The sequence below is a fragment of the Ananas comosus genome, linkage group 16, assembly GCF_001540865.1.
Source record: "Ananas comosus cultivar F153 linkage group 16, ASM154086v1, whole genome shotgun sequence".
NCBI classification, from domain to species: Eukaryota; Viridiplantae; Streptophyta; class Magnoliopsida; order Poales; family Bromeliaceae; genus Ananas; species Ananas comosus.
In genome coordinates, this window is record NC_033636.1 from 9,436,564 (window position 1) to 9,448,698 (window position 12,135).

The 12,135-nt window shown below is 30.7% G+C and overlaps 1 protein-coding gene across 1 annotated transcript; it reads left to right on the plus strand.

Moving 5' to 3' along the window:
- LOC109722116 (heat stress transcription factor C-1b-like) lies at positions 8,364-9,744 on the plus strand. Its single transcript, XM_020250002.1, has 2 exons — positions 8,364-8,591; positions 8,908-9,744. Exons 1-2 carry the CDS (start codon positions 8,364-8,366, stop codon positions 9,565-9,567), a joined length of 888 nt encoding a protein of 295 aa, XP_020105591.1. The 3' UTR covers positions 9,568-9,744.

Genomic DNA, 12,135 nt, shown 5'->3' on the forward strand with positions numbered 1-12,135 from the left:
AACAATATCTAAATATATTTTTTTTAAAAAAATAATTAATTTATATTAGTATATTTTATATAAAATTATTTATAAAATTATTTCTTATTTCTTATAGTAATATATAATATAATATTTTATGTAACAATGTAATTTCAAATAGTATATTTATTTTATTATATATAATAATAATTTATTTTATATAATTTATTCAAAATATATGTAACGAAATCCTTATAATTTTAATTAATAATAGTATAAATTTCAATACAAATTAAAAAATATATATAATGCATGAAAAAAAATTATATATATAATACTTAATATAAAATAAAATAATTAAATATTGATATATAAATAATAAAACTTAATAAAATAACTAATATATCAAATTTAATTAATTTATATTATATAATAAAATTTAAGTATAAATATATTATCATAAAAATAATATTTATATAAATATATTTATTTATATATCTATTTATCTAATAAAATAAAGAGGAGAACAAAGTTGTTCTCAATTCTCCTTGGAACAATTTTTAACGGGTTGTTTTAGAACAACTCAGAACAATCCGTTTTGACCGGAACAATCTGTTCCTCATGTTCCTCTACTGTTTGGTTACAACTTTGGGATATTTCGTGTTGTTCCGGGATATCCTCGGTACCAAACACAGCATAATCATGCATGTTTATATTATCCCTAATCATGCATGTTCATAATTTATTTTTGGTTCAAAAAGGGTGCCAATCAATTACTATAGTAAAAATTTGCACTATAACAAAAATAAATTTTAGTTACACTTTTTTAAAGCTTTACCATTTTTTTATGGTTCTTATCCTATCGTAAACTTATAACGTAATTAAACAGAGATCTAATTTTACTGTAGTAAGCAAAGTTTCAATAATGGAGATTTGACATCACGTGTAGTGGGGTATGAAATTAAATGTAAATAATAGCAGTTCCATTTGACAAAAATAGTACCCAACTATTGTCATTTGCAGCGAGGGAAATTAATTTATACTTCTTTTGCTCGGTAAAAAGATAACATGACTCTACTGCACGTGAAATGATCTATCCTTTTCCAAAATTGATCACTCGTGCAAAATGTTTTAATATTTTTGTCGACTGAAACATCACATCTTGTTGGAAAAATACTAAGAAAGAACCAAAATGGATTATGGAAATAAGGACCAGAAACCCATAATTTCAAATTTGTGGTGCATAGCATCTGTGAAGTCATGTAAAGAATATATACTTTGTGGATATGCTTTGTCATAATTTTGTTTTAAATGGTACGACTTTTGTATTCTTATGGGAAAACTTCAAAATCTTCCGTGTTTCGTTTTTTTTCTTTTTACTATCTTATGATTTAAAGTGTAATAAGTTAGTACCCTGTGATTTTATTTTTCTCTTAATGAAATATTATATATATATATATATAGAAAAAGAGAGAGAGAGAGAGAGAGAGAGAGAGAGAGAGTTGAGCTAGAAAACTCCCAAAAGCATCATCAATGTGGTGTTTTTGAATTTTTAACCATTAGATGGAGAGATGTAGGGTTGAAATGATGGTGCTAGGTAGAATAGTGTTTGATAAAAAAACTATTAGTAATTAAGAAGCAGATCTAAGGACTAGAAACTTAGAAGTACCAAGATGTTGGTCCTTCTAAAAGTATTCTAGCTCAATTCTATATATATTAATTAATATTTATGATTATTTAATAGCCTTCATGGTTAATTAATTAATTTGTTAAATTATTATTTAATTAGTATTTTGATATTAATTAATTATATAAAATATTATTATTTAAAACTATAATTACTCTTATTTCAATTATTCCTATCTAACTATCTAAATATTATTTTTTTATTCTCGAAAATAATCTAATTTTCATTTAAATATAAAATTGATCCTATTCCCGCTTATTCCCAAAGTTGTGCATATCTCAAGAATAACTAAAAGAACTTATTCTCATACCAAACGATACCTAAGAGGTAGGAAATTCAATCTCCTGCCAATGCAATTTGATTCACTGCCAGTGCAATTATAAAATAGGGACAAACTTATATTTATAAAATATCAGTTTCTATACTTTTAAAACCACGAAGTTATTAGTGTTTATAGGTTTTCAACCAAGATTTATAGGATTAAAAATAGTAATCCACTAGGATTGAATGGGTGGTTGATGGAATAGCAAAATCTAAGGAGTGAAATTGGTCAAAAAAATAGATTTAACGTTAGAAAACTTATAAGCACTTGGTGCATGATACTTGTAAACAGGGGCGGAGCTATAGAGGGGCCCACAATGGCCATGGCCCTCTCTAAATTTTTTAAAATTACATAAAAGTCCTGTATAATAAAAATTAAAATATTATAAATTTTAAATTTAGGAGGCCAAATTAATTTTTTAATAAAATTTATGTCTTAATTTTTTTTTCAAATTTTTTGGTTCTTTCCCTTCAACTCTTACCGTCTTGTTTCTCTTTGAGCATATTATCGTTATTGTTACTAGTAATAACTGCTCAGTGAATCTGACAATTTTATTTTTTCTTATTATTCTAGATAAAATTTTTTCCTATCAAATTTAAATTTTGGCCCTTCCGAATCTTAATTTCTGGCTTCGTCCCTGCTTGTAAAAACACTATGGAGCCGTTTGGTTGGATATAGTTGTAAATGCAGTGTAGTTAAAAATACATGCAGTTGAAAATGCAGCAGTTGTAATTACATATAGTTTGTTTGAATTTGTGTAAATGCAACTGTTGCAGTTGCATTTCTTCTATTTAGTAATTTGAAGCTGATAGTTGTATTTGCGAATCTTATCATCTCTTTAGATAGAATGGTGAGATTACCTTCACTATACATAAAATAATTATATAATTTTATTAATCATTTAAATTTACTATTTATAAATAGTAAATAAGTGAATATATATAATATTTTTATATTTTTCAATAATTCTTCAACTTATCAATCGACACATTTAAAATTTTTAATTTATTTAATTTTAATATGTAAATCAAACTTTAAAAATTTAATCGATTCTCTCATTGTTTTATCAAATTTAATAATTATAATTAAATAAAACTTGTTAAGTTGACATACACAATCATATTCTATGAAAATTTAGAAAAACAAATATTTTTTATATTTTGAATTAAATAAATTTAAAAAATTTATTTTTTTGCACGAAACTTGTATCGCCTAAAAAATGTGATTAGCTAGTATGAGTTTATTTACAAGTCTTTTTATTTATCTATATATANTATATATATATATATATATATATATATATATATATATTATTTATTTATTATTGTTAATTTGTGGGTGATTCTATTTCTCACCAGCTGCTGCAGTTAGAACTGCAGCAAATTTGGATATAGTTCCAACTACAATATTTGAATCTTCTTGTGCAGTTGCAATTGCAGCAGTTGGACTCAACTGCATTAAACCAAATACAGAAATTGAGGTTGCATGCAGTTGTAATTGCAGTGCAGTTGTAAATACGTGCAACCAAACAGCCCCTATATTGGACTATATATATATATTTGTGAACATACAGGCTTTATGGCTTGGAAATACTGGCGGGCTAAAAAAAAAAGACAGAAAAGAAAATAACAATTATCATTGTCAACTTGTGCAAATTTTTCCATGAGGAGAAGGTACAACATGAGGAGAGAGAGAGAGAGAGAGAGAGAGAGAGAGAGCGAGAGAGAGTGTGGTGTGGAGTGTGTTATACGATGTTTTCAAGTGATAGTGAGCAAATGAAACTCTCATTCTTTCTATTCATAAAATTCGGGAATAAATACTTAGGAATTGCTATTATAGTGTGGATTCTATCTAAAAATTATAAAACTTGAATTTTAGATATATACTTCAAATAGCGCAAATCATGTTTAAAAATCATGAACTTTTTTTTTTTTTTTGGTGATATGTTATGGTTAGAAGGTTATCTTCGCATCGGGATATTAGGTACGAAATTAGCTCTGCAAGCAGTGTTTTCCTTGTGAAAACATTATGTAATCCCATTTTATGATTAATTGACCGCGAACTGAAGCATCCATAGATGCCCTGAATGGTAAACATTGTCAACAAGGAATCATGAAAATGTCCAACATATAGAAGAGTATTTGGGCTAGCTATTTAACCAAGCTGCATCAATCCGAATGCGATGATTTTATACCGGGTTCGGGTTTAGATCAATTTCGACTCGAATTTAAATAAGACGGGCTGGAAAATTAAAACAATAAATTTCGTCTAGCCCGAGTCAGGGCCAAATTTGCATATATCAGCAATCGTGCACAACTAATCCATCAACTCGTTAGATCTGAACATACTAAGCCCAAACCCATCCGATCCAATAAGCCCAACTTGCCAAGCTCGGTCCAAACTCAAAGCTCGGCGTGGTCGGATTCGAACCTCCTCTTTTAATCATTTAAAATAACCCTGATTCTCCGAAATCTTTTTTTTTTTTTTTTTAAGAGAGATAGGTAGCACGCTACCTGCTACGTTTATTTCATTTAGAAATAAACTTAGCTAGAAATGTGAATCAATTAGGATTCGAACTTGAGTCTCGGATACCAACTACCAAGTCCTTTGCCACTTGCTCTAGGGACGGTCGGTGATTCTCCGAAATCTTAAGCTGCTGAAGAATGTTATTTTATATTATATATTCAACGTACTATATACTACATGGCGTGACGGAGATCAAATTTCATCATCTAATCATAGCTTAAAAATCTAATCGATGCATCTTAGTCTATACCTTAATGAACATTTAGAAAATTCATTTGTCAATGGCTATGAGAGGTCCAAAATTTGAATTTAAATAACAATATCTACTTAAATATACTCCTATTTAAATATACTCAATTAAACAACATATATAATTGGAAAATTCTGAAAATACTGTGCACTATAAGTGTCCTTTCATATGATGTGATCTTAGTTATATATATTTACTATTTAAACATGCCATTGAATTAAATTCAAGGGAAACTCTGTGAATTTCCTTGAAGTGTAAACTAAACCAAATTTTCAGGAACCTTTCCTTATCAAAGTACTCTTCAAACAAATAAAAAAAAAAAAGGAAAAAAAGAAAAAGAAGTCATTTTCCTCTCTTTTTTAATGTCAGGTAAAATAGGAACCACAAATGCCACGTGTAAGGAACCCATTTGTTGAACCCTTTTTAGCAATAAGTCGCAGTTACAGCATTAAATCCTCATCAACAAGTCAGAGGCTTACATATGAATTTGTCACGGATATTAGGGAGGGGTGACAAAGAAATCTCAATAAGAAATGGACCATGGTGTTTTCATTTTTGTTTTGTTTTGCAATGTAAAACCTACAGGCAAATTCATTGATTCTAAAAGTCGTAAGTTACATAGAAAATGCATACATAAACATGATAGAGTATGAAAGTACAAGTTTAATACGTTCAATGACATAACAGGTATCCTATGTCCAAACTTTTCGATTCAATTCCCAAAAGAGATGTGTACATTAGTTACTGTCATCGGTTGTAGACTAGTGGTGTTTGTTGTAAAATTATATAAAATAATAATTATTATTTTTTCAAAATCTTAAGGTGGTATTTGTTGGGAGTCTAGCGTTACTCGAATTCAGAATATTCTGCTTTAATATCATATTAAACTAGTAAAATTATCAGCGCATTGCAATGAGCTAATACTATAAAAAAGACAAAAAATTGATAAAGTAATAATTTTAAAATTTTTTGAATTGCATGAAACATCAATAAGTACAAATAGTATAAAAAAATATAAAGAGATTTTATTTTACTTATTGTTTTTTGTGAATGCGATGTAACGCCCCCAATGGTCCCACATCGGATGGGATATTGATTCCGATCAGTTTATATGAGATCTACACGCTAGTAATAATAACTGGGCTTAAGCATTTTGGGCGGATGGTTTGGACCCAACGAGTTATTGTTGCTAGCGGGTCGGGTCGTTGTATGCGATTTGTTCAGATGACAATATTCTATATGAATAAATTAATTAGAAAGTGAGTGGGTGAAAACATAAAACATCAGTTGGAGATTAGAAGTGGAAAGGTGAAGCACCAAGAAGTGAAAATTTATACATCCCGAAGTACAGTTGCTATACCGCAACTCTGTTCAAATGTTGGTTGTAAGGTCGGAGATTCAAGCCTTTGAATAAAATTAGATTTGTTGCTCGTACTCCGTATCTATGAAAATGATTAAAAATAAAAAACATCAGCTATATGTAATGATGATTTTGGAAATACTTAGCAATTTTCATTTCTGGTGAATATTGTTATAGATTCAAACTATCAAAATATTGTCTTAATGAACTGCTTACATATTAATGTCAATTCTAAACTAATTTCATCACGCATTTATGTTGGATTATGAAAATTTGCTGCTTATGCAGAATCTAGTTTGGTAATATTATGGTAAACAATATTTATTTTATAGAAAGGTTCAAAAATTTTAAATTGCTCCTAATTTTCTTTTATACTATAAAAATTACAGCGATAATCACCACCGAAAAAATATGTGCTTGACGGTTGTCGAAAATACTTTAATATTTTTGGACTTTCTAAAATACAAAATAAGTACTTTTGGTTATCATATTATCAAACTAGGCCTTAATCTAAATTGTATTTGTAATTTTAACTTTTATCAATGAGATATTATTTTTTAGAATTGAAAGTAAAGATAAAATAAGTTAAATTAGGTCGGCACCTCCTTTTGTAGAAAACTCTAGGCAATAATAATAATTAATTAAAGAGTGGTGAAATAGAGTAGTGTGGACACTAAACTACCCGATTTTTTTAATTAATACCTTTTACTTTTAATTGTATTCATTTACTTTATCTTTCGATTAAATATAAAACATATTATAATCAATAATTCTCTTACTTATAGGGGCTGTTTGGTTGGATGTAGTTACAGAAACAGTGTAGTTGGAAATACATGCAGTTGCAAATGCTGCAGTTGTAACTATACCTAGTCTGTTTGGTTTTACGCAGTTGCAACTGCTGGAGTTACATTTCTTCTGTTTGGTAATATGAAGCTGATAGTTGTATTTGTGAATTTTGTCACCTTTTCAGATAGAGTGGTGAGATTACCTTCACTAAACATAAAATAATTGTATAAGTTTATTAATCATTTAAATTTACTATTTATAAATAAATTAGTAGATATATATAATATTCTTCAACTTATTAATCGACATATTTAAAATTTTTAATTTATTTAATTTTAATATGTAAATCAAACTTTAAAATTTAAACGATTCTCTCATTTTTTTTATCAAATTTAATAATTATAATTAATTAAAACTTATTAAATTAACATACACGATCACATTCTATAAAATTTTTTTAAAAAAACTATATTTATATTTTAAATAAAATAAATTTAAAAAATTTAATTTTTTGCACAAAGCTTGTATTGTCTAAAAAATTTTATTAGTATGAGTTTATTTACAAGTATTTTTATTTACCTATATACATATATTATTTATTTATGTAGCTATTTATTTATTTATTTATTATTGTTAATTTGTGGGTGATCCTATTCCTCATCAACTGCTGCAGTTGGAACTACGGCCAATTTGGATGTAGTTCCAACTGCAGCATTTGGACCTTCTTGTGTAGTTGGAACTACAGCAGTTGAACTCAATTACACTAAACCAAACAAAGGAATTGAAACTGCACGCATTTGCAACTGCATGCAGTTGCAAATGCGTGCAACCAAAAAGCCCCATATAGCAGTCACTATTTGTATGACGAGAACTACTATTAACCGAAAAGTATTCAAAATTGGTAATTAAAAGAAAAAAAAAACATTAGTTAAATGATCAATAGTTAAAAGGGCCCCTACATTAATTTTTACCTAAAATATCAAGACCAAATCAACGACAAGTTAGTTGATTGGTTGCGAATTTTTATAATCGTCACGCTAACTTAGCATCTTACAAAAAAGGTAAAAATATTATACTTACAAATAAATTTTATAATATTTTATAAATTAATAACGTGGCAATATTTAATTGATAAAGAATTAAAAAATAAAAAAATAAATATAATTTATAATTTTAAAGTTACGACCATTCATTAAATTAAAAAATTTATAAAATAATATAAGATTTATTTACAAACGTAGCATTTTTCTTATAAAAACCCACCACTGATCAGCATTGCCCAAAGGGGTAATAATGGGTTAAAGCTTAATTTTCTTTAATATATATAGAGTCAGTTTTTTTAGGTTCCCAAAGATAAGGGGACCAAAATATCCAGCGAGATTATTGACAAGGACAATAGTGACTGTGTCTTTGTCTACATTCTCAGATATTAAGATTGAGCTGTTTAGGGAGGAGATAGGAGTTGCCTAAAATGGAAGAAAAGCCGGTTGCTTATGATGGACATGAAGGACACGCAGCACCGTTTGTGGTAAAAACGTACCAAATGGTGAACGATCCGAGGACGGACGTGCTCATAAGGTGGGGGATGAGGAACAACAGCTTCCTCGTGCTCAACCCCGCCGAGTTCTCGCAGTTCCTCCTCCCTTGCTACTTCAAGCACAACAACTTCTCCAGCTTCGTGCGGCAACTCAATACCTATGTATTTACTTCTCCGTTTACTATCTTATCGTTTGTTCAGATGAAGTACACACTATCTTGTGATTTGTTTTTTCTTTATTGAAGTGCATGCATGGTCTTTTCAAATGCATCATTGTTTGTGTGATTTTTAAAGCATTGTAGAATAAAATCCAATATTAGAAAAAGATTGTCCACTATTTCATCAGTTTGAGAGAAAAATATGCATTACACTAGATTGCTATATACGATAGAGGTTTTATGTGTGGCGCCGCAGTTTGTTAGTAGCAGAACTCAAATTTTTTTACCTCATCTGTGGTACTCTTCTCTACTTGGTTTAGGGTTTTCGCAAGGTGGATCCGGATAGATGGGAGTTCGCGCACGAGTCATTCCTTCGAGGCCAAACCCATTTGCTCCCCTTAATTCTTCGGCGAAAGAAGAAGAAGAGCCTTTCGAATGAACAATCGAGCAGCAATAGCCGTGCGAAGGATAGTGTGGTAGACGAAGATGAGGATGAGGATGTGTTAGTGAAAGAGGTAACGAGGCTAAGACAAGAACAACGACTACTCGAAGAAGAGCTTCAGGGGATGAACAAGAGAATACAGGCGACAGAGAGGCGGCCGCAGCAAATGATGTTGTTCCTCGCTAAGGCTGCAGATGAGCCCGAATCGCTCTCTCGTCTTATACTATCCAAGAAGCAGCAATTCGCGGCTGAGAAGAGGCGCCGCCTCGTAAACTCTCCTATTACGTCTACTTCTACTACTACGGCTCCGCTCACTTTAACTGGTCCATTAATGGAGCTCGGATTTAATGAAGAGGTGATTACTACACACAGTGTCGACGAGGAGAAGAAGCCATTGTACACAGTTTCCAGTAGCGTTGCAGGGATCGAGCCAAGTGGTTGGACCGAGTTCGGACTAGAACCTGAACCAAAGTCGGCGTCAGCGACAGATTCGGTGCCGTTTCCTTTCTCTTTACTAGGACGCGGGTTCTTCTCGTAGGACCACGTGTCTGTAAGTGAAGAGTAGGTATCATTTCAAACATTTTTATTTGCCGTATCCTTTGTAAATTAGATATTGTTCGCCTTTCTAAGGATTTGCTCGCGTTAGTTTATTTGCGTCTTTTTTAGACTTTTCTCCCGTGGTTCTACAATAAGAAAAAGATCACTTCTACTTAATGAGGACAAATTAGGGACTCGTGTCGATGTGGTAGAAACGTTACACTTTTCTTTTCTTTTTCTCTTTTTGTGTTGACGTGGGGTTAGAGGTCACAAAGTTCAGTTTTAGGCGAAAAGCACTTCTCAACTTTTGCTTTCGCGGGGAGAACTTTTAGCTTTGACTTGATTTTCTGGAGAAGCCAAGTAGAAGGTAGATTTTGTTCAATAGTGGAATGAAGCGCAACTGTTATGTAAATGGGACGATCTTGCCGCTCAAATTTATCGCATGAACCTCAGATCCATAAATCTAATAATGTTCAAAACATAAATCTAAGATCTTAAAATTTAAATAACTTTTACATATATTAAATACAACAATAATTTAAATATTAAAATCATTATATTTTTTTTTTACCATACAAATATTTGAATTACAACTTCCCCATTCATCAGTGTTAACAGAGGAGGTGAGCCCAGTGGGGCCCGCGTGCCTAGCTGGAATTGGACACGCGCCGAGCTAATAGAGATGGGCCTTATTTTGCTCGTCGGTAGAACAGTATGATTTAATAAATAAAATTGACCAAAGGATTAAATTTAATGGTGAAAATTTAATTACACTAAATACTTTGTGCTATTAGAAGTATTCTAGTCGGACTGTATAAACATCAGTACATTAGATTCCTCTTTTCTGAAGAGGGGATGTTACAGATCATAACACATCTTACTAAAATAGCTTGTTCTTATGTGAATAGGAAAAGTTTTCCTTGGAAATTAATTAATTGTAAACAGAATCATAATGCATCAGTAATATGTCAGAAGCAGTGTAAATTGCTGTTCTGTTTTTGTTAACCCACTGCCACAAATTTTTTATAATTTTGAACATGAATAATAATAATATATATTAAATCTGACTTCCTATGGCATATAACAAGCTATGAAAAAAACAAATTAAAAGACTTGATTTAGCAGTCCTAATTAACTTTTATTTCATATATACCAATGTCGATCATATCTTTCAATTTTAAGAGAAGTGGTAATTACAATTTAGTCATATATCTAGTTTAATATGAATAGAAACTGTAGTTTATTATTGATTATGACGATGCGCAAGTCCACTGCTAAGCCGTGAACTTAAATCCATTAAAAGAGTTTTCCTTACGAAAAATCGTAAGTCGTCTTTTGTGAATTGATCTAAAATGCAGCCTGCGAGCACACGACAAGTCTTTTGGAGCTATTATTTCCACTTTCACTAGATTTGGACGTATCTATGAATACATCCTCTGAACGCCCCTTAAGCTATATGGATAAATTGTGTGTGCGCGCGCTTGCTTTTGTGTGTGTGTATATATATAGAGTAAGGCTACTACGCTATCAAAAGCAAGGAGTCTTTTGTGCTTCCAGCTCGTTTTCGATGTTGCGACTTTCGAATCGTGGATCGGCTCCATTAAACTTGATCTAGAGTATTTGAAGTACCTAGAAAATAAATTATGCAATTTTTTGATATTATTTGCCTAGTGAACGAAGGGGCTCAAAATCAACGGCTGAAAATAAAAATCTTACAAAACGTGATAATATGACGTTAAAATTTTAGATCAAAAATATTGAACTTGTTTTATATAGCATAAAGAATTTTCTATCAAAGTTTCACGTGATTTGGATATTTCTACACTGTTAAACTTGCAAACGGCTCACTGCGACCATTAAAATTATTAATTTTGAGCCCCTTCGATCACTAGGCAAATGATATCAAAAAATCATAAAATTTATTTTCTAGATACTTCAAATACTCTAGATCAAGTTTAACGGAGCCGATCGACGATTCGAAAGTCGCAACATCGAAAACGAGCTGGAAGCAACGAAAGCTCTGCTGCATTCCAGATAGCATAGTAACCTCACACTATGATATATATATATAATATATATATATATATATATATATATATATAAGTAATATATATAATATAATATATATATAGAGTAGAGCTACTGTACTATTAGAAGCACAGCAGCCCTTGTGCTCCTAACTTTCTAACCACCGATCAAGTTTGATAGGTGGTTGGAATGAGAGAGGGATGAGATATTGAAGAGAAATTGGGTGTCTCAATTTCGCTTCTCTTTAAATTTCTCTCTAGTATTTCATTCCTCTTTCATTCTAACTACCCATTAAACTTGATGGGTGGTTAGAAAATTAGGAGTACAAGGGCTGCTGTGCTCCTAATAGCACAGTAGCCCTGCTCATATATATATATATATATATATGAGCTATGATATTATTTGTACTACATAATGGCACAGTGTAGGGCCATATATTTGTCCTTATGATTAGTTAGGTGCATGGCACTTGGTATGGAAAATAAAACAAAATAACAACAATTGTTAGGTCAAGTCCAAACAACCTGGTGCAGGTCGGAAT